General features: G+C 22.2%; 4 protein-coding genes across 11 annotated transcripts; 3 read left to right on the plus strand and 1 right to left on the minus strand.

The window, feature by feature from the left end:
- Nucleotides 1-10,891: 10,891 nt before the first annotated feature.
- On the plus strand, nt 10,892-12,119 carry ND-19 (NADH dehydrogenase [ubiquinone] 1 alpha subcomplex subunit 8). The gene is made up of 3 exons (XM_003695325.4): nt 10,892-11,130; nt 11,370-11,548; nt 11,763-12,119. Exons 1-3 carry the CDS (start codon nt 11,002-11,004, stop codon nt 11,977-11,979), a joined length of 525 nt encoding a protein of 174 aa, XP_003695373.1. The 5' UTR covers nt 10,892-11,001; the 3' UTR covers nt 11,980-12,119.
- Nucleotides 12,032-16,294, minus strand: Mgat1 (alpha-1,3-mannosyl-glycoprotein 2-beta-N-acetylglucosaminyltransferase). The gene is made up of 11 exons (XM_012488844.2): nt 16,070-16,294; nt 15,711-15,838; nt 15,543-15,648; nt 15,297-15,448; nt 14,949-15,179; nt 14,730-14,868; nt 14,419-14,647; nt 14,240-14,344; nt 14,003-14,093; nt 13,732-13,902; nt 12,032-13,449 (listed from the first exon to the last, which is right to left on the minus strand). The coding sequence occupies exons 2-11, from the start codon at nt 15,813-15,815 to the stop codon at nt 13,336-13,338; spliced, it is 1,443 nt and encodes a 480-aa protein (XP_012344298.1). The 5' UTR covers nt 15,816-15,838; nt 16,070-16,294; the 3' UTR covers nt 12,032-13,335.
- Hpf1 (Histone PARylation factor 1) lies at nt 16,247-19,836 on the plus strand. Of its 7 annotated transcripts, none has more exons than XM_086917542.1 (6): nt 16,247-16,397; nt 17,789-17,939; nt 18,220-18,786; nt 18,847-18,995; nt 19,098-19,336; nt 19,396-19,836. In XM_086917542.1, exons 2-6 carry the CDS (start codon nt 17,805-17,807, stop codon nt 19,704-19,706), a joined length of 1,401 nt encoding a protein of 466 aa, XP_086773668.1. In that variant the 5' UTR covers nt 16,247-16,397; nt 17,789-17,804; the 3' UTR covers nt 19,707-19,836. The 7 variants fall into 7 exon arrangements, with proteins under 7 accessions (XP_086773668.1, XP_086773667.1, XP_086773666.1 ...); XM_086917541.1 differs by having other exon boundaries at nt 16,294-16,463; XM_086917540.1 differs by having other exon boundaries at nt 16,356-16,792.
- Nucleotides 19,522-23,576, plus strand: LOC100871464 (myotubularin-related protein 10-B). 2 transcript variants are annotated; one of them, XM_012488837.3, is made up of 10 exons: nt 19,522-20,388; nt 20,528-20,722; nt 20,854-21,009; nt 21,092-21,216; nt 21,307-21,459; nt 21,532-21,836; nt 21,915-22,061; nt 22,118-22,290; nt 22,364-22,534; nt 22,649-23,576. In XM_012488837.3, exons 1-10 carry the CDS (start codon nt 20,326-20,328, stop codon nt 23,117-23,119), a joined length of 1,959 nt encoding a protein of 652 aa, XP_012344291.1. In that variant the 5' UTR covers nt 19,522-20,325; the 3' UTR covers nt 23,120-23,576. The 2 variants fall into 2 exon arrangements, with proteins under 2 accessions (XP_012344291.1, XP_086773657.1); XM_086917531.1 differs by lacking the exon at nt 20,528-20,722 and having other exon boundaries at nt 20,091-20,388.
- The last annotated feature ends 30 nt before the right edge of the window (nt 23,577-23,606 follow it).

Here is a 23,606-nt window from a genome sequence, read left to right on the forward strand (position 1 = left end):
ACAAAAAATGAAAAAGAAAAATGGATAGGAAAGAATAAAAAGATTATAATATCCATGTTATAAATTATAGATTTTGTTTTACAACATTCTGTCGACGAATTAACAACTTGGCAAGTCAATCTTGCTTCTATTATAACCGAAGATTATATTATACGTAAGTTAAAGAAGGAAAAGAAAGAAGAGTCGTATGAATCTTCGATATTAATTTGTTTCTTTACTAATGTTGCAATTAGAAATATATTTGATGACTGTATGAACAATCGGTGTGTGAAACATAAGATATATAATGTATAGTCACTAATGATTAATCACAAATTTTTAAAATGATCACAAAGTGCAATCTCTTAGCCAACACACTTTTTTATCAAAGAAAAAAAAGTATAAAGAAATTGTTATTTTTCATAACGAAAAAAGTAAAATTTAATGTATTAAAAAAAAAGTATATATATATGTCTCCACTAGTTATTAAACATTTTCCTATTGACGCAAAATTTATTGTATTTGAACTGATATTATATATATATATATATACACATATATATGTATACATATATATATATATATATAAAATATCACTGATATTATATATATCGATATATATTATATATATATCTTTCTTAAGTGTACATGCCTGAAGTAAATCCTTGAAAGATAATCTGCGATACGATTGAATCGGTTTCAGTTCTTAAATCATTGCACAGGTGGATCTCTCAAATTCTCTGAATAATATAATTACTTCCTAATTATATTATCAATTACTCAACATTATACGATCATTTCTCGGCGGTATTTCAAAAACCCAGTGTTATTATGTGCTTCATTTGTTTGTATAAGACAAAGTAATTTGCACAAACTTTTCATATCTATAATTAGTAAGAATAATGATATGTAAAGTCTCATAGAGATTCGCTGAATGAGTTTGGCACAAGATATAACTATTAATCATAAGTTTGAGATAATTAATAAGTTTTTTATATTTTAAAAAATGATTTTATAAAATTTTGATTAACCTGATTAAAATAAAATAAAAGATCTTGTTTATTTTATTTTTTGACATTATAAATAAAATATAAGATATTGAAGAAGTTTATGGTTTTTCAACTTATAAACTTTCTTTAAACTTATAAAAATATATATAATACGAATTCTTTCAATTTTTCACCCTTAGTGCACAAAATCTAAAAATCAATTTTCAATTATAATGTATATAGATTTTATACAAAATTATGAAGCATATAATATTCTTTCATAATATATATGTAGCTAATCTATCGTCTAATCGATTATTAGACATATTCCTAACATTAGACTGCCTGAGAAATCGTTTTACCTGATCCACCGGTACTCGTGGTCTCGTAACAAGACAAGAATTACGATTTGCTTACCGATCTATTTTATTGTAAAATACCCAAGTGAAAAATGAAAAATACGTAGTGATACCTCTTAAGGTAGGGAACTTGTTAAATGGTGTACGTTAACGACACAATTGTGCGTATCATTTTAATGTATATTTTTAATATGACGATAAAAAAAAGTATGTATAAGTTACACTCACATACACGCAAATACGCGTATGCTCTTGATTAGGGCACAATCGAGATCAATATGGAACCAATAACATTTTAAATGATAATATATCTATTTTATTCTCTTGTTAAAGCATTTTATCAATTTTAACTTGTTAATCAAAAATTATTTTCTTATTTATTGTTAAATATATATTATATCTAATGTTAAATATTTGATAATCCATTATAGTAATAATAGATAAATGAAATGACCATTTTCCAATTTATTCTTGAAGTTTGGATATTTTCTCTAAATTAAATCGATTTAATTGATTTAAGAAAAAATAATAATTTCATATCCTTTAATATTGATCGAACGATTGTACCTTAGCAAGAGTCGAACGAAAAATATCGTAGTGTCGATTATATTATAGTTGAAAATTCGGAGACTATAATTGAAATTGTTGGAATGCTGTGAAACGAAATGGACCATCATTTAGAATGCATTAAATTATAGGACATACAGGAATTTAAAAAAAAAAGAAAAAAAGAATATAAAAAAATGTAGGGAACCAGAATTAGAGCCTTTTTTGTACGGGAGCAAAGTTGTTGGACAACAGATCGTTTTTATTGGCCGTGTATGAAACTCAATGGATGCTCGCTTCGATTTTTTTAATAATTTCTTCTTATTCTTCTTTTTCTGCTTTGTTTTTCTCATGAAACAACCGTGGAAAAAAATCAATTTTATATATAACTAATTATAATCGTTTTAAATGAGAGAACAATTTTCTATATATATATATATATATTGGCATTTAAATATTCGAAATTTTTTTCAAACATTTCATATGATGACGTCATCATCGTCCATTGAAACATGAAACGATTCGATAATCCTACACATTCGAATATCTTTGAAATTTTTTTCGTCATATTTTAATGACATCGATCGTTTGATGTTTTTTTAAATTAGAAATATATATATATATATATATATATATATATATATATATATATATAATGCAAAAAAAAAGTATTGTAAATATATAAAAAGAATTTAGTTAATGGATCGATTTATTAACCTTTGGTGCCTTTGAAAACGAATCGTTGTGAACTATTGGGAACCAATCGATTTTTAATAAACAATCCTTTTTATTCATAATATTACGAAATGATCTATTTATTCTGCAAAAAATTATAAAACTGAGAAAAGGCATCGTACAATTTTTTGATCAACTTATAGAAAGTAAGACTCTTCTTAAATAAATATTATTTATTTATCATTTAAAATGAAAGAAAAAATAAAAGATCGAACATAAATTTTCATAGCTTTTCTTGTAAAATATTACATAAAAATATAAAAAGTAGTATTACAATATTTTGTAATACAACCGAGCTTATCCATAAAACATGATTCTTAATGATAAAATAAATAATGCTAAGAAAAAAAAATATTTAAAAATTTTTAAAATTCAAGATATTTATTTTATTTTTTTACGATCTCAAATTATCATAAAATATCTTCTTCTCTTTTGATTGTTCTTTATATGTAGATCGATTGTAAAAAATCGAATCGAGTATCCGATAAATAAATATTGTAACTTGAATTAAAACAAAATGAAATCGACATGAGTGTATATATATATATATATACATATATATATATATATAAATATATAATAATATGATCAAGAACATAATACATGGTACAAGTATCACTTTTTGAGAAAATGTAACGGTGTGATTGATTAAAAAAGGAATAGATAACAAGAAAATAATGTTAGAAGAAATGGAAAAATGAACTAATTAACGTGAAGATATAAATGTACTAGCCACAACTGTTTTCATTGCAGAATAAAAGTGAATCTAATGATAAAATTTAATAATATACATAAGATATATATGTATATATATATACGTATGTAAAAGTAAATTTAAAAATACTGAACATATCTGTAAAGCCACGTAGCATCACATTTTTAAAGATAAAAACTCAAGAATACCGCCATTTTATTGTTTACCATCGACCGTGTTTATTATCGAAATTTCTCGTCTAATCGATCAATCGATATTATTTTTTTTCAAAATTATCTTTCTAATATATAAAAATAAAAAAAAGAAAAAATATATTAGAAAGATAGAAGGAATAAAAAATATATGTGTGTGTTATATATATATATATATATACATATATATACATATATATACATATATAACATAATGATCCTTGATTCAAAGGAATTCTCATTTTCATCTTTCAATTAATCGATTGATCGATTAGTTGTTTTGAGACACACGGAATGTATCATACGTGTGTGTATGATAATTATTAATATACTTTTTAAATACTATTACATAGCGATATGCTGTTATTTGTACGATATATATATATATACATAAAAAAAAACGGAAAAACATGAAAATCTTTACGTTGTACTGTTAACAAAAAAAAAAAAAAAAAAGAGCGGCCCATTTCAACATTGAGCGCAGGGTACAATGAAGAAAAAAGTAAGAAAGAAAAAAAGAAAAGAAATGTATAAAAGATTTTAACAATAGAGAGAATAACAAACATTGTATATGTAATTATACTGAAGTTAAAATTAACCGCGTAACGTGCTATATAGATCTTATTATTAAACAGACAAACAGAAAAAAAGCAGAAAAAATATATTATGACGTATTATAATGTTGTGCATTTAAGTAGACAGTGATAAATCTACGAAGACAGAAACGAAAGTAGTTTTTTTTATTTATTTGTTATTATTGTTTTTTTTTTTTTTTTTTTCTCTTATAATTTGTAACAATGTCATTTCGTGACAAAGAGAGAAATTAATTCGTTTTGCATGTATGTTCTTTTTTCTCAACTTTTGTTCATCCTTTTTATTCCTTTTTCTTTCTTTTTTTTTTTTTTGATGTTTCTTCTGATAACATTCTGTAAGTACCAAAGATTCGAATTGGTCGGAATTTGTAATTCGTTAAATACGTTGTTATCAAGACCATTATATGTCCATAAAAATTTGCGAGAGGATTCTATTATGGAAGAATATATACTTGTTCGTTTTGTTTATTCATTAATAATGCACGTCAAAAATGACTCATGCCGAGGATGGTACAATAATGGACACACCTGTATAAAAATGGTACCGGCAATTGTCGCATAAAAATCGGGCACATGCAAGTTACTTTTTTCTTCTTAACATTATTCATATAAAAAGAAATTTTTAATATATAAGGATAAAAAACTAAAAAATAATAACACAATTCAAATAGATATAAATTTAATAAATTCTATTATAAAATATTTATTATTATTGAATTAGTTAAAAATATATGCTTAAAATAACTTTATTTTCTTTTTATAATTAAATTTTTAAAAAATTTTTAATAGATATTTTTAAAGAAAAAATATGGCTTCACTTTGAAATATTCGCAAATATTCGTTATTTTCAGTTCCTTGACATATTAATTAACATAATTTGACCATATTCAATATTGATAAAAAAGAAATAGCAGAATTAATAAAAATTTGAAAATGCTTGCAATTACCCGATAACTAATACGTTTAAACGTTATTTCGTTGGTGCTCGACATATCCGGTCGTTGTTACATGTTATATTATTGTCAATACAGTATATGAAGAATAATAATTATCATGAATCCCTTTAAAGATCCATCATTTATCGTTATCGATTGATCATTACTATCTACTATTTTTATTATTACAATTACTATTTATTATCATCATCATCATCATCATCATCATCATCATCATCATCATCATCATCATCATCATCATCATTATTATTATTATTATTATTATTATTATTATTATTATTATTATTATTATTATTATTATTATTATTATTATTATTACTACTACTACTACTACTACTACTACTACTACTACTACTGCTACTACTACTGCTACTACTACTACTACTACTACTACTACTATTACTACTACTACTACTACTACTACTACTATTACTACTACTACTACTACTACTATACTACTACTACTACTACTATTACTACTACTACTACTACTATTACTACTACTACTACTACTACTACTACTACTACTACTACTACTACTACTATATACTACTACTACTACTACTACTACTGCTACTATTATTACTACTACTGTTGTTATTATTATTGTTATTATTATTATTACCATTACTATTATTATTATTATTATCATCATCGTCATCATTATTATTATTATTATTATTTTTATTATTATTATTATTAATATTATTATTATTATTATTATTATTATTGCTAATAATGAATGATCGTAATAACCATATCTTCTATTGTTCGGTCAGTATAATAATTTTCTTCTGAATTTAGCGGAAGTTAAAATGAATTATTTTGAGATTTTCTTCACATATCTTCCTCCCTCCCAAATTCTCAAACATACATTTTATCATACATACACGTTATACAAACGTATATAGACACGTTTTTAATTATAGAAATATACATGCAAACATACGCGCGCATGAATGGAATATTGTAAACATGATCATATTTCAGTGTATCAGCGTAATGTTATCATGTTTCCTATAGAATATATTTTCGTTTTTATATTTGGCAACATTTTATTTAAGTGACATTCAAGCATGTACGAATCAATTGATCTGTCGAGCATAAGACTAATTAGAATTTCAAGATTTAAGATAGAAAAATAATAATACATAATTAATAATTTATAAATAATATAAGCTTAAATAATTAGATTATTATTGTCTGAAAATTTAACGAAATTTTTTCTTTTTTTTTTTTTTTGATGTAATATTTTTTATAGAATGTTGAAAAATTTTGAAAATATTGAATACAGAAAAATCTAAAAAAAAAAAAAATAAAATATTGAGAGAATATAGAAAGAATTTTATCCAATGTTTTATTTATATGAGAAAGAAATATAGCACGTGCTTCAAGAATGTTGTTACAACATCTACTACTATATAATCTGTTAAAAGCAAATTAAAAGTATTTTATGAATTGTAACATAATTTGTACAGTCTAATCTATTTTTTGTAAATTTAATTTATTACGAATATTTTTTTTATTTGTTAGAAATCTTAAACGTGTAATATTTCTTGACTCTACTTTTATATTTTATATTCGTAAGTGATCTTTAAACAATTGATTTGCATAAATCATGATAATCGTTTTTATTCGGTGGTGATTTTTTTCTAAATCGATTGCATTAATCAACTGATTTATTTTTTGCACAAACATTATATTTTTGATTTTTTGATAAGCACAGAAATAATATAATTGGTAATTAAATATTTTTCTAATATATAAGGAAAAAACGAAATTTTATAGAAACAGAATTGGTTCAAATTCGAACTTGAATTTCTTCGATACCGGATATAATGTTGAGAGGTATGTGTGGGATTTAAGTTATTGATTTTCTGTTTACAAAATGATTGATATACGTACAAAAATATTATTTGTTTGTTTCATTGTCTTCTCTTAATGGATTGTAACACACATATTTATTTTATATATTTTTTTTTAATGTAAACAAAAATTTTAATTGAAAATTTTCCTTTAATTTTTACATTGAACTTAAAACGGAATAGTTCTTTTTCTAAATTCTAATTAATTCAATAAAAAATATATATTTCATATGTTACAATCCAATGACATATATTACTGATAGAAAAATTATCTATTATGTAAATTGTACGTCTTTATTGAACTACTAAACGTGTCCGAATTTTATAAAAAATTTTAAAAAGATGTCATTAAAAAGTATATAACATTTATGATTTTTTTCTTTGTCATTTATCGTAGAATAAAAAACAAAAAGTAAAATTCGCACACGTTCTAATAAATAATGTTTGGTAAAATGTGACTAACATTGTGGTGTAAATTCTTTTTAATTTGTGATCACATTTCGTTTATTCTCGATTTTTTGACTATCGACTTCATGAATGTTTTTTCCTATTTAGAATATATATATGTGTATTTCATTGTTTGACATTCCCAGTCATGTCTGAAAAATGAACATATGCAAATTACTTATAAAAATATTATGTATTTATGCTAAATAATTATAAAAAAAAACTCTTCTAAAAAAAGTCAAATTTAAAAAAATTTAAATGCAATATTTTTTATTTATTTTATTACTTTTTTTTTAATTTTCTTTTAAAAATTTTTTATACTCTTCTTTTTTTCTTTCTGTTTCTCTGTTAACAGAAATTCATGCATACTCTTTATGTAAAATATCGCACCGCAATGTTGAAATCATATTACTGTGTGTACAATCCATACCTGTTGGATGTCGCTCAATCATCTAATTTCGATACTTCTTGATCTCAAAACTCTCTTTCAATTTATAATTGATTTTCTAACTATAAATCTTTCTACCATATTTGTAAACTGTGCACATGTATACATACGCATATATACACGAACACATTCTTAACGAACAATGTATGTATACTATTGTGTAATGAATATAAGAAACACGCAAAGAAGCGATAAATAACACACAAATACGCATTTTTTGCACCGACGTACTAACACAACTTTCATTGTGACGTCCACTAATGTAATTTATACGATCGTGTATATGTAAGATCAGTACTGCTTATTGTGATTCTATTTCGTTTATATGTACTCTATATATATATATATATATGTTTTTAAATGTTGCGCAGAAAAATTATGTTAGAGTTACAGTATATTAGTATTGCTGTCATTTTTTATTTAATTTCATTACAAAATAAAAATAATAATTTTGGAAAGAATTAAAATAATTAGAAAGTAACTGAAATATGTTTTTCAAGATTATTTTTATTGATCATAATTATAATATGAATTTTATTCGATAATAATATTAAAAAACCTCAAATATTGATAATAATTTAATATTGGTACAGGATATTCCAATTATAGAACTCATCTTGAACATATTTGCTACTTATGCCTTTTAAAAATAAAATGAAATTTTAATATAATTCTTTAATGATTATTATTGTTTTAATCGTATTGTTATTAATTACAGAACAAAATATTTTATGAAAATATATTATTTATAGGTTTTGAAGTTTTAAAAGAGAAATTTATATAAAATTGAAAAAAAAATTAAATTAATTATGATTTTAGAAAAAAAAATAAAACTTTTGTAGAAACATTTCATATTGTTAAAAATATTTTTTAATAAAAATATGCATATTGAAGTAATCATTGATAAGACATATACAATTCTGGTAATTTTTTAAAAGAATTATGTGATACAAAAGTCACGAATCATTCTCAAATACAAATAAAGAGCTTTGAAATCTAGAGATTTTTAGTAACAAATAAACAATGCATAAAACAACAAAATATCTTATATATGCACGATCGTATTTTGTCCTTTGTAGAAATGCCTTATTGTCACGTGCCTCGATTAATAATTAAACTGTTCACCTGCTTACTAATTACTTGTTAGTGTACGTAACAAGAAATATGTACGTGTAATATCGCGTTATTCTTTGTACTGCTCTTGTAAATATATTCTAAACGATTACTGTCATCATGTGTCGTCTATGAAATTATGCATTTTTTAGATATCCTATTTCTCCTCGCTCTGCTTCCTCACTTGCTCAAGTTGCCAAAATGAACCCTTTATATTATAGAGAAAAAATTATTTTTATTTTATTCATTTCTCATTTTTGACATAATTATTTATATTTACATCGTTTCTTTTAATATGATTAGGAGAAATTTTTTTAAGAATAGAATTAATTTTTTTTTTTTTTGCATTCAAAATACATAATATAATACTTTTTTTTTTTTTATAGAGAATGTTGACCTTTGTCAACTAATGCATTATTGATTTTTGCAGCTCCTTTTATGTCTTCTGATGATAACAAAAAAAGTTAATAAAAAATTTTTATCTGAAAAATTATTTAATATTTTCAAAAACAAACAAAATATTTTAAACAAAATGAAGTGATTCATTCTGTTTCTAAATTCCTTGACAATTAAATAAATTATAAAAAAATACTTAACATCATAATTGTGACAACTTTAAAAGATATATAAGTAAAAAATAAATATTTTTAAAATTAGACAAAATATAAAATTAAAAAAAATAAAAAATATAAAAAAAAAAGTAAGTAGTTTAATAAAGATAAATAAGTATTTAAGTATTCTATAATGTTATAAATAAATGTAAATAAAATATAAATAAAAATTGTTGACACCGACTTTTTTGCGTTATATTCTCTTAATATAAAATTTTTAAATTTACTAAAAATTCTAAATAAGTGCTTGAAAATTTTTAGTAATTAAATTATTTTTTAATTTTTTAATTTTTTAATAAAATTTAATATCATTTTTAATATTTTTACCAATTCGGCTTTAAATAAAATTGAAATATTAAAATTTTCAGTTATGTCAAATGTTAAAAATTTAGTTATCTCAGTTAGATTCTCTTAATAAAAAGTCGAAAATTTGATCAAAAATTTGATGCTAAAAAATTTCAGTTATGTATTATATTTAGAATATAATTCAAATAACACGCAAAATTCTTCCAGAAATTTCGGGATAGGAATTTTTGTGATATTATATTTATTTTTTGCATATTTACTATTATTATAGTTTTTTTTATACAGTTTTTTTTTTTAATAAGTAATCATTTTTTCATAGTTTATTTAATTCTAGAATTATTAATTATTCTAAATATATATTTTATACATATTTAGAATAGAAGCTATCATTTTTTTATCATTAACTAAAGTTGATATATTTTGATATTTTCTATAAAAAAATATCGAACTATGTAAATCAAAAAATTATTAATATAAAAAATAATTGAATGTAATTAATATCTCTAAAAGAGATAAAATAGATAGCGCTGATGGTCAATTCTCACCTTATATTTATCTTTCTCTTATTATTTAATTTCTAACTCTATTACCTATATTTTTTGGATGATTTATTTTATCTTTTCGTTTTCAAAAAATCCATGTATCTGTTTATAAATAAAAGATCTGTGAATTCAAATTATATATCGTTTTAATATATATATTTATGAAAGAATGAAAGATTTTAAGTATTTTTAAAATCTAACTTTATCAACATTTGTGATTGAATTGAATATAATTCTTACACTTGTCACAAATAAAATAATTCTTATACTTTTATAAAGAAATCATGAACTAGATATAAGAATCTTATATATCTTTCTATAAAATACTCTTATTTATTCTCACTCTAATTTATAATATTATTACATTTACTAATCAAAAATGATTAATTCCATTTTATTGTCCGTACTTTTTTGAAGAGATGGCGCTACTAATTATGTGCTAAAAGTACCTTGTCTTGTAACAAAACTTTAATTCTAATATAAAGTTATGTGTTTCGAGCTGAAGTTTTAAAATCTAAATTCTTGTCTTTATAATTATATTCAATTAATGAAGCAATAGTATCGTTATTTAATTGTTATTTAGTTGTGATATTAATAAAGTGAGATATGGTTGTTACGAAAAATTTTCAGCTTCCTTCGGACGAAGAATTAAATACTCAAGAAATAAACATCAGTTGGCCATATATTCATGCTGCTGCTGTATTTCTTGGAAAAAGATGCGAATGGTTTAACAATGTATGTGTATTTTTTTAAATTTTTTATTTTGATTTTTAAATATTTTATTTGATTTTAATCTCATACATTTAAAGATTATGTAATCTTAATAGATATTATTGAATGAATTAATGATAATAAAAAATGAAATTATTATTCTTATTTTAGAATATTTTATAATATTTCATTTATTCTGAATCATTCTAAATATATAAATGAAAAATTATTTATTTTTAATCAAAATAACATTGTATTTTTAGGAATTTATGTTATGTAGATATGAATTAAAAGATCCTCGTAAATGTTTAAAAGAAGGAAAAGATGTAACTAAATGTGCATTAGAGGGATTGCAAGATATCAAGAAACACTGCCAAAATGAATTTGAAGCACATGTAAATTGTGTTGTAGAAACATCTGCAACAGGGAGCAATGATAAACAGTATGTTCATAATATTACAAATTTATCTTTATCATTTGATGTTGATTAAAAGACTTTTTATATAAAACTTTATAATTAATGTTTAAAATCTTAATTATTAATCATAAGTTTTTAAAAATTTTTATAAATCTAAAAAAAAAGAAAAAGAGAAAAATTATTATAAAAAAATAAATTTCCTTTAAATTCTTTTTTATAGTAGTTTTATAATAATTAGTTGCAGAAAAACCAGAAAAATATTTGATGATTGTATGAAAAAGAATTTGAATTTAGAACGACCACCATTTGGATATTTTTGTGAAGCTAAAGTACATGATTCACCAAGACCAAAACCATCAAAAGAGAAGACAGAATATCCAGATAAAGTACCTGAGCCAGTAGCTCCACCATATCCTCCTTCAAAATATCAAGGACGTCAAGGTTTTAATATCTAATGTTTGTTAGTATTGTTACAAGTTTTTTTAGTTAAAATATACTACAAACTTAAAAGAACAATTGTCATATAATATGTATTTGTTCTGTATAAAATTGTGAATAAATACAAGTAAACATAATACATACATTGAAAATTAAATGAGTTTTTTATAAATTATAAATTTTTGCATTTTTGTTTATAAATGATATTACAAATTTATTAATTCAAAATTAAAAATTATATTTTTATATAAATACAATATACAAGTTATATCAAGCTATAATTAATAATTCAAACAATTTCCTTTTATAAATCTAACAAGTAGTAAACAAAATACTTCATTTATGAATCATTATATTTTGTTAAAATATATTCAAATTATAAGAGCAAAGCTCATTATAACATTAGTATTCATATATAATTGTTTTAATATTTATGTAATAAATTATTTTCTTATAATTACATTATAAAGAAATTAAAAGATAGGAATGATTAATTTATTTTATACATGTTTTATATGTTTTTCATTAAAATTTTTTTCAATGATATTTAAAACAATTCAATAAAGTCATATTTTTGTTTCTTGATTTTTGAATATTATTTGAAAATAATATTTTACATACTTCAAAAATAAACAAAAAGAAATTTTAGCAAAACATTGGATTTTTTAAATTATATACATCTGATATAATATAAACATTATGTACACAGTAAGAAGATTTTAGATTGTTCGTGTAATATAATAATACAATAATAGATAATCATTGTTTCTAATTAAATAGAATGAAATATAATTTATTAAAAATCAACTGAATCAAATTCAAAAGTTTTAAATTTTCTAAATTACTATATTATTAATAAACTATATTTATTAAATAAAATATAATAATAAACTCAACTTAGATTTATAAAATAAAAAAAAACTGAAAACCAGATTGCACGAATAATCTAAATCCTTTTTATCAGTCAGTTTGCACAATTCAGTATCCAATAGTCTATAAACACGATATTCTGGAATACTACTCTATCATATTTAACATTTTTAAGTTCATATTCGAAGTAGTTTTTCTGTATATCATAATTCGCATTGCACTTTTTATACAAACGGTGGGTATGAGTTTTGAGGCACTATGCAAATTTCTTATTACATAACAATGCTTATTCAAATTTCACTGTGGAATTTTCTACAAGAAAAATTACAAGCAATAGTTATTCTTTATGAATTCGTTGATACAAATTCGACTTGTAATAATATTTTATAACTAATAAATGTTCATGTCACGTATTTTCAATATAATTAAAATATTCATTCAATTTCAATCAACATTTTGGAAGCAATTAGTTGTTTATATCTAATATAATATTGAATCTTCTGTTAGCTCCATGTTATATCATAACCATTCCAATTTGCACTAGGTGCTAAATGTACTCGTCTTTCTTTATAAAAGAATGTAACCACTCCACGATAGCCAGTTCTTGGTACACCACTCTACAAAAAATTAATTATATTAAATCTAAAAATTGTTTTATTGTAAGATAATACAAATATAATAATAATCTACAATATAACAAGATCTTAAATAAATATATCAATAGCTTTTATTAATATAATATGCTACAATATGATTGCATGAAATTTTTTTTAACACAATCCAAAATTTTTATCTTTTTAGATTTCCATCAATTTATTCCAAAATGAATTTATAATAAAAATTACCTCTGATTAATTTAAATAATAATATAAACTTTTTTATAGAATTGTAATAATTACCCTAAAATCATCCATTAATCCAAATTGTTTAGCAGTATTTTTATATGCTTGTCTAGAATAGTAAGGAATTCGTACAGCACCAGGTGCCACAACTTTTCCATTTTTTAATTCTGAAAAACTTACTACCGTCGATTGGTATACTTCATTAACGAAATTTATATCATAATTGTCCTAAAAATTTTATTTTAAATAAATATCATTTTTAGTCTTATATAATTTTGCATAATCAAGTCAAAATTATTACTAAACACAATTACAGCATTTTTCTTACTTTTAATAAATAAGTTAAATTCATTTTTGTGAAATACACAAATTCAGTGTTTAGCTTGATATATTTTAAATGCCTTTCATAAAACATTCCACTGCAAATAATATATCAATTAAATATAAAATCTTTGTTTTTTTATAAAATAATTATTATTTTTATTAAATAATTATTAAATAAAATAATTTGTTTTTTTTACTTAATTGTAATTTAAATTTAATATTAATTTAAATACACACATACTTGCTCACTCCTGTTTTTCCAAATGTTCTAGTTCTAGATATTTCTGGTCGAATACAAGCTCTATTTCGACGTTGTTCAGGCTGTCTTATCCAATCATCCCAATATCTATTAAAATAAATAAATCAGTTTATGAACTTAAAAATAAGTATATGTAATAATATGTAAAAATTTTCTCTCACGCTTTGGGCCATTTCGGTGAGAGTTCTGTCCATAATTGACGCGTTAACATCCAGCCTAATCCAGGAAAAAAGTCTGTTCTATATAATACATCTGCTGCTTTTTCATCAACTAAACCAGCTTTACCATTATCATTCCACGCAGACACGCACCATAGAGAATTATCAGATATTAATAAAGGATATGTGCCCAAAAAATATTCAAAAAAATCTGGGGCAATGTCCAAATCATCTAAATAAAAAATAAATTCAATGAAGCACTTTAGCACAATTTAGTAGAAAGAAATAATTATAAATATAAAAATATAATATACCTTCAACTATTATCACAGTATCATATCTAAGTTGAAAGAATACATAATTAAGAGCCCATCCATAATGACGTGCAATTTTGAAATATCCTTTGAATTTTTTCTCTTTTGGAGGTACTTCAATATCCGATTGATCAGGTTGCTGAAGCATATTTTATATTATAACTATTTTATTCTAATTTAGAATTATTAGAAAAAGAAAAAAATATATATATATAGTACTTGTATATGTATTATTTGATTTCCATATCTAGCAATAACTTCAGCAGTTTGTCGATGTTGACAATCTTCTGAGACAATAATTGGAAATTGTTCTATACTGGGTCTATGTTTGATCAATTGATCTAGACATCTTTGTACAGTAATACGATTACAAGAAAACACCAAAATTGCTATTATTGGAGATCCATCTAGTAACTTTCCTTTCATAGGAACATTATAAGAAGTTTCACTCTATTAAAAATAAAAACAGTAAAATTATTATTATTAAATTATTAAATTTTTTTAACTATTTTTAATTATTATTATATTTAGATTATTATATATAGATTATTATATTAGAATACTTACTGAATACAAAGAGTTTATTTGTATTTGCTGAGCATTTTTATTGTTTTTTTCTATATCTGTTTTTACTTTTTCAAGAAAAATGTTGTCTTGATTCACATGATTTATATCTTTTTGTTTTTTATCTGCATTTGCATTTATAATATCAACTTTTTCTGTTTCAAAAAAATTAAGAATTATAAATTAAATGTTTAAAAATTAAATTCAATTAACAGTTGTGTTATACTTTGAAAAAAAATTACACCATACTTTTTTGTTGTTTATCTTCTTTAATATCTTCAAGAAGTTCCTGATTTAATGCTATTTCTTGTTTCACTCTTCTTTCCAATTTACTAATTTGATTTGATATTCTAGCCTAAAAATAAAATACCATTTAATTGTAATAATTTCACATATTCTTCTAATTTATTGACTTACTATATCCCGTTCTTTAGACACTGGTTGATTAGAAATCAAAAAATATGTAATCAAGCCCCACAGAACAAGAGAGCCGAAAATAACAGTGACTGACCTGTTCCGCATGGCAGGACCAGGTGTCACCTCATCTGAAATATTTAATTTATAATAAAAATGTTTACATTATTAATAATTAAAATCTACATATTCATATATATTTATCAATGAAATTATCAATAAATTTTTACTGATATAAATGTGAATTTATAAAAATAAAGAAAATATTGTTATAAAATTGTTATTTATATTTGAAAATATTGTATTACTTATTAATAATCAAATTTCTTTTATAAATGAAGTTAATACATCAGGTTACGTACCATTATGATATCCACGTAATCTTTTGGCGTTATACGAAAACGAACATTTTTTCGTGGAAGAAAAGCAAGTGTTTTATAAATTTCTTTGATGATTGATGATTTCTTGAAGAAAACAGATGCGTTTATTAAGTTTGTTATATCATCTAGAATTTTAAGTAAAATTATAAAATCTCACGCGCTGACACTGTAACATAAACTCCATTGTTGAGTTACGCGGCAGACGCAGAGAAAATTTGTTCAGCAAGAAAACTATCGCTTTCCCTTGGGAAAATCATCAGAAAATCTTGAATTCATCCGTATGATGGAGCCACGATATAGATATTTCGTTGTAATATTTCGATAATATTTCAAAATTGTGTAATTTCATTTTAAATACATACATATATATATATATGTATGTATTATAATATTAAATAATATATGTAAAATTTAAATTTTTGTTAAAAATATTCCTAAGTTTACTTTAATTATTTAAATGATAATATAGTTATATAATTGAATAACTACATAACCTATAAAAATAATTATATTTAATTTTATAAGTTAATCTTTCTATTTAAATAATACAGAATAAAGTAAAAATATTTCATAATAAAATATTATATAAAAATATATATAAAAAAATAAGAAATTTATCTGTGCATATGTTATAAATAATTTTTAATTAATTTATTTTTCAATTTATTTACAAAAATTTGATATATGAAGAATGGTTCAAATAATGTATTACAAGCTATTTTCTTGAAAATTAATGAAAATATTGATTTTATTTTTTCTTCATTTAAATAATATACTAAAGTTAATCATTTGCAATGTGCAACAAATTTTTTTAAGATAATTTTTTAAAAAAATATTGTGTGATATAATTATATAAATGTAAAAATAAATAAATGTATTTATTTTTTTTAACTTATATAAATATTCTATTTAACTTTCTTAATTCTATCTAGAAATTTATAATTTCTAGATAGAATTAAGAAAGTTACGAAAATAGAGATAATAGAAAATTAAGAGAAAAAAGGAAAAATCTTTCAGACTTTTTTAAATCTGCCGTTATTCTTTTATTATTGGAATAATTTTTATCAAAGTAAATCACATTTAAATAATTACACATTTAAATTATTCTTTTTTATTGTACATTCAGAATTATAGCGAAATATATATTTTTAACGAAATTATATTTATAGTGTAATATTTCAAGAAGAAATAAGATAAAAAATTAATTATTAAAACAATCTTTAAATTTTAAAATAATGCATTTCTAATATCTTTTTATTTCTTGAATTAAGGAAAAGATAAAATTGATATCTTCATTGATTTCCGAGAGAGTATTAGAAAACAATTTATAATATTTTATTTAGACCAGCTTATATATGTAAAATTAATTTTGATCTAATAGAAAAAAATAAATAAATAGAAATTATTTTTAAAAAGAAAATTTTTATATTATTTATTAATTTATTTTATTACCTATTTATAATAGATAGTATTAATGAAAATTACAAAATCATATCTAATTTATAATGTTAATTTTTAAATTTCGAATAAAATGATTTTTAATTTATAAACTATTTCGATTCATAAAAAATAAAAAAAATCACAATAATAGAAATTAAAAATCTATTGAAATTAAAATGAAATTAAAAGTTATAATAAATAATAGATATAATTTCATTAACTTCCTGTTCAGTAACTGTTTCTTCATTTTTTTTATATTAGATTTAATCATAAAAGAATGTCAAACGATAAAGAAGAGCAATTTAGAATTTATAGAGAAGATAGACGAATTCCGTGTCGATATGGGACTAAATGTTATCAAAGAAATGCAATTCATCTTGAAAAATATAAACATCCACCTACAAAAGAAACGGTAAAAATATTAAAGTGTTCTGTCTATTGTCTGTATTGTTTGTAAAATTTGTATTTAAGTTTTATATAATTATATAAATGTATTTAAATTTAATGTATTAGACACATAGTTTGTACTTATTATACATACTTGGACACATATTTTATTAATTAAATATTTGCATATTATTCATATCAATATTATATTATTATATATTAATATTTTCAATATTAATTTATGAAAAAATAGATATATTTTATTATCTATATGATAATTATATTTTTTTATTAAAAATATATAGGAAAAGAAAAAAAATGCAAAACATTCAGAAATAAGAAAAAAAAGAAAAAAGAAAGACAATAATGAAACATCAAATAATTTTCAAAAAAAGAAAATAAAGAAAGAGGAAAATGAAATAATCAATGAAGATTTGCATAGTATTGCAACTACTGTGAAAAATAATATTATTAAAAATAATGATATATTTTGTGAAGTTATCAAACAATCAGAAGATTTAAATCATATAGAATCTATAAAAAATACAAATAATCTAATTACCATTGCATCACTATTAGATTGTGATAAAATTAATATTGAAAATGATATAATTTTAAAAGAAATTCCAAATAATGCAAAAATAATTATTTCTCATTTGTTCTTTACGGAAATGCCAGAAGATTTTTTTCAGCTTTATGAATTCTGTAAAAATATTTGTGAAAATGATCCTTTAAATGCATTAAATTATTTTCATTTACAACTGGTAGGACCTTATGATATATTTAGAAAAGGATTCATGAATGCTAAAGTTGAAAATAAAGAAGTATTGTTAAAGCATTGGAGATATTATTATGATCCACCAGAATTTCAAGTAAGAAAATATTATATTATTTTATTAATCATGTTATTAATTATAAAATTTTTTTTATAGACAATTATCAAAGATAATAATAAAGATGGTTTGCATTTTGGATATTGGCGAGATGATATTTCAGAACATCCTGTATTTGTAGCAAAAAATAAAGCAGCTATAAATTGTATAATTGAGCCTGTTGCAGAAAATATATTTGGTACATTAGAGTAAGTAATAAAAGTTTTAATAAAATAATATTAATTTTAAAATAATAATTTACTTACTTTATATAGATTATATAAATATTTATATAATTTTTTTATTTACAGTGTTTATTTTGAAGAGAAATTGAAATTAGCCACTCCATTTGAAAAGATACGTATAACTATGTTGCATCAAAAGCTTAAAAGTTTTGCAAAAGAAAAGAAAATAACTTTAGAAAAAAAAACAGCAAATATGCAAGACAGAGAAAAGAAGATTGTTACAAGAACCTTTCATAAAGCTGGCATTGTAGTGCCTTATAATAAAAAAACTCAATTAGGATATAGAGATTTGGCTATAACTGACAGTAAGTTATTATCAATCTAATTAAATATATTGTAATTTAATCTACTATTTTTATTATAGATGAATTACAAAAACTTTTAAAAGAAATAGAATATGCTTCAATACCTGAAGTTAGAAAAAAATCAATGTCAAAATTAGAAGAAATAATACGATTGGCAACAATTGCAGCTGATGAATGTGATTTTGGCACAGTTTTGGAATTAGGCCACGATTTATTTTCTAGTGGTATTTCTTTTGTTCAAAGTAAAGCATTGAATTTAATGTCTCTTGCTTATAATCTTTTACAAAGACCTCAATTTTTTAAAATTGCTGAAGTTCATTTAAAAAATAGAAGTAAAAGTTTTGATTTAAACGTTATTGAATATGATTAATTATAACAAAATTAATGTGAAAAAATTGAATAAAATTGAAAATTAATAAAAAAAAATTTTAATAAAAATAAATTGTAATTTTTGTAATATTAAAACATATGTTTAATTAATAAATATTTAATCTTTTTTACTTTTTTCAATTTTATTTCTATAAAAAATATTTTAATTTTAAACTAGATAATTTTAATTTTAAATTACTGTTTAATTAATGAATATTTAATCTTTTTTACTTTTTTTATGTCAATCTGTAAAAAATATTTTAATTTTAAATTAGATAGTGTCATAAGTCCACGTTACATGTTGTGAATATGTGCAGTGACAAATACAAGTAGGACTATGAGCAATGAATGAACTCAAAAACATCAGACAAAAAAGAAACTGCAAAAAAAATTATTCAGGATGGTTCAAACAAGAGGTTATATTATAATTTTGTTTCGCATTAAAAAATAAATTCTTCATTCAAAAACACAATGTCTTTAATTGAAAATAATAATTCGCATGATTAGACAAGAATGAGATTAAAAGAAAACTAATAACGTGCAAAATCGTGTACCGAACGGATTTTAATGTCTATAGTTATAATTCTTGTTAATCAACAGCAATCGTTTAAACGTTTGCGATGGAAAGTAAAAGCTGCAATAATTTCATAAGTTACGTTGGTCTGGAGGAACACGAGATGCAGGTAATTATCAAATGTATTTTTATGTAAACATTCAAACATAACCTTAATTTTAAATAATAAATATTTTAATTTGGTATTTATAAAATTGTTTATATTTCTAATTATTGAATTAAATAATGGTTTAATAAATTATATGTAGCCGCTAGGTTCTAGTCGACGTAATTCATTATCCGAGAATAATATTAAGTTGTTACCTGGTGAAATCTTCATCACCAAAGCAGAAAATGTTCTTATGTTCTCACCTGTTAGTGATTTAAATCAAGGAACATCTGGCATTCTATCTGTTACAAATTTTAAACTCACTTTTGTTACAACTGATGACACAAATGGAGAAGTAAATAAATATTATAATATTTACAAAATATTCTAATAAATATATTGAATAATTGAATAATCATAATTTTCTTTTAATTATTGTATATAAAACAATATATAAAACATAAATATAGAATATTTTATTTATAGGATGTGGCTCGTCAACAGAATCATCTTTATGGATATATGGACACATGTTTAACAAATATAGAAGATATTTATGTAACTATAGGAGATAAAAAAAGAAAATTAACACCTGGAAATATTGTACCATCTAAAATAAAAGGAATATTTATTATTTGTAAAGTAATTATTTATAAATGTTATAGATAATATATTATTCTTTCTATATATTTGTTTTTATTAAAAAATATGTTATGGATTTTAGAATTTACGAACATGGTCTTTTTCTTTTAAATTTTCACCTATTGGAGATGGAAAGAATCTTCTACAAGCATTACTGCATCATGCTTTTCCTAGCAGACACCAATTACTTTTTGCTTATGATTATCAGTTAGTGATTTGAATAAATATAAAATAAAAATATTTCATATTAATATTAAAAGCTAAAAAATTATTTATTCTTCTTTTATTTGATTTCAGAGAAGCATATTATAGTAGTCTAGATAAAGCTGTTCGTTTATTCCAAGATATCTCAGATTGGTACAATGAATTAGAACGTACCATATGTAATGAGAAATTCAGAAAATTCTGGAGATTATCTACTGTTAATAAGGATTTTAAACTTTGTCGTAGGTAAATGCAAATAATTATTAAATACTTTACTATATCTAAAATAATATATAATAATGTAAAGTATTTTTACAGCTTATCTCGATATATAATTATACCAGCTTCAATTAGTGATAGTCAGTTAATGGATGCAGCTAAGCGCTTTCAAGGCAACCGTCCACCAATTTGGTCTTGGTCGAATGCGCATGGTGCAGCATTAGTAAAAATGTCCGAACTTTCACCGTTAGTTACCAGTAGAATACAAGAAAATATAATGTTTGAAAATGTTCGTAAAAGTCATCCTGAGAAATCGCCACCAATTGTTTTAGAGTTGAATAAAGGCATTAGTATAAAGTTAATAGCTATAGCATTTTCAAAATTTGCTTGTTTATGTTCACCAGGTAAATTAAATTTATCATTATTATTTTAAAATCATAACTTATTCGAATAATATTATAAATATTCATTATTCATTTCAGAAAATATTCGGCAGTTTTGGTTACAAGATAATAATTTTTATTCGTTAGTAGAAAATACAAAATGGTTAAAGTATGTATCATACTGTTTGCAGAAAGCTGTTGAAGCCTGTGAGCATCTTCATTCAGGAGTTTCTGTTATATTACAAGGTAACAATATAATATAATTTACTTTTTAATATCATTTTAATAAAATTAATTTTTAGAAGGTGCTGGTACAGATCTTTGTTGCATTATATCGAGCTTAGTTCAATTATTACTTGATCCTTATTTTCGAACTATAAACGGATTCCAATCTCTTTTACAAAAGGAATGGGTTGCTAGTGGCCATCCGTTTTGTGATAGATTAGGCCATATTTCTAAGAAAACTTCAGAGAAGGTATATTAATTTAACTCAATTTTAATTACTTATAAATTAGCAATTATTATTTTATTATTTGTTATTTTTGTAGTCTCCATTGCTTCTTTTATATCTTGATTGTATTTGGCAATTGAGTCAACAATTTCCTGGGGAATTCGAATTTACGGAGACATATTTAACTACTTTGTGGGATGCTGCTCATGTTTCTATTTTCGATACATTTATTTTTAATTGCGAGAAAGATCGAATTGCGGCAGCTACGGTAATTTATTTAAATATTTAAGTATTTAAATATATATAATGATTTTCTAATCAAAATCTAAATCTTAAGAAAAATGATATTTAAATATTAACATTTAAATAATATTTTTTTTAGGATCCAGAAAAGCCACTTGTTCTTAGGAGCGTATGGGATTGGAGGGAACAATTTAGTGATCAAGATATTTTATTATTTTATAATCCTTTTTATAATCCCCGTGAAATGGATTCTAAAGAAAAATTTGTGATAAAACCCTTGTATAATATTGCAAATCTAGAATTATGGACTCAATGTTATTTTCGATGGATACCAACATTGGAGATACATAATGGCGGAGAGAATCATATTGAACTTTATGCAAGATTGCTACAGAACGATGTAAATCAACTGAAAATGAATATAAACGACAATTGTGGCTCACCTACTGGTAAATCAAATAGTTATTCCGTTCATATGAATATTGATAGTTTTTATCCATTTTCAAACAAAAAGTCAGGAAATATAGTAAGCACACCAATCATGAATAACTCCATTCTTGCAACAAAAAGCTTACTAGAAGCGCAGTCTTTAATTACTGCAACTGACTGATGTACATATTTCATTAATATTTTTTTAAAATTTGTTAAAAAGAATAAAAAACACTATAATAATATAGTATAGTAATTATATGAAAATTAGCAGAAATATCAGAAAAAAATTTTTTTAATCCTTTTAGTGCCAAGTTTATATAGTATTTGTATAAATGTTTTAAGTGACAAATTATATTCTGTTTTTGATTTATATTATAAATTTAATATTCATATTATTTAAATATTCATATATAGAAATTTAAAATGTTTTTTAAAAATTATTATTGATTTGTTCATTTTTTTTTACTTTGGTACTTAAAGGATTAAATATTGTGAAATTGCATTTTGATTATAATACGAGAGTTTTTCTTTTTATATTTTAAGTTATATTGTAAAATAGTAAAATTAAGAAAATATTTAATAACAAATTAATGTTATAAATTAAATAATAATGGAATTATTTTTTGTAGAAAAAATTATGTATAGTCTAGTAAATTTTTTTAACC

This window comes from Apis florea, unplaced genomic scaffold (assembly GCF_048593485.1).
Source record: "Apis florea isolate Af1SG1 unplaced genomic scaffold, ASM4859348v1 contig_2203_pilon, whole genome shotgun sequence".
NCBI lineage: Eukaryota > Metazoa > Arthropoda > Insecta > Hymenoptera > Apidae > Apis > Apis florea.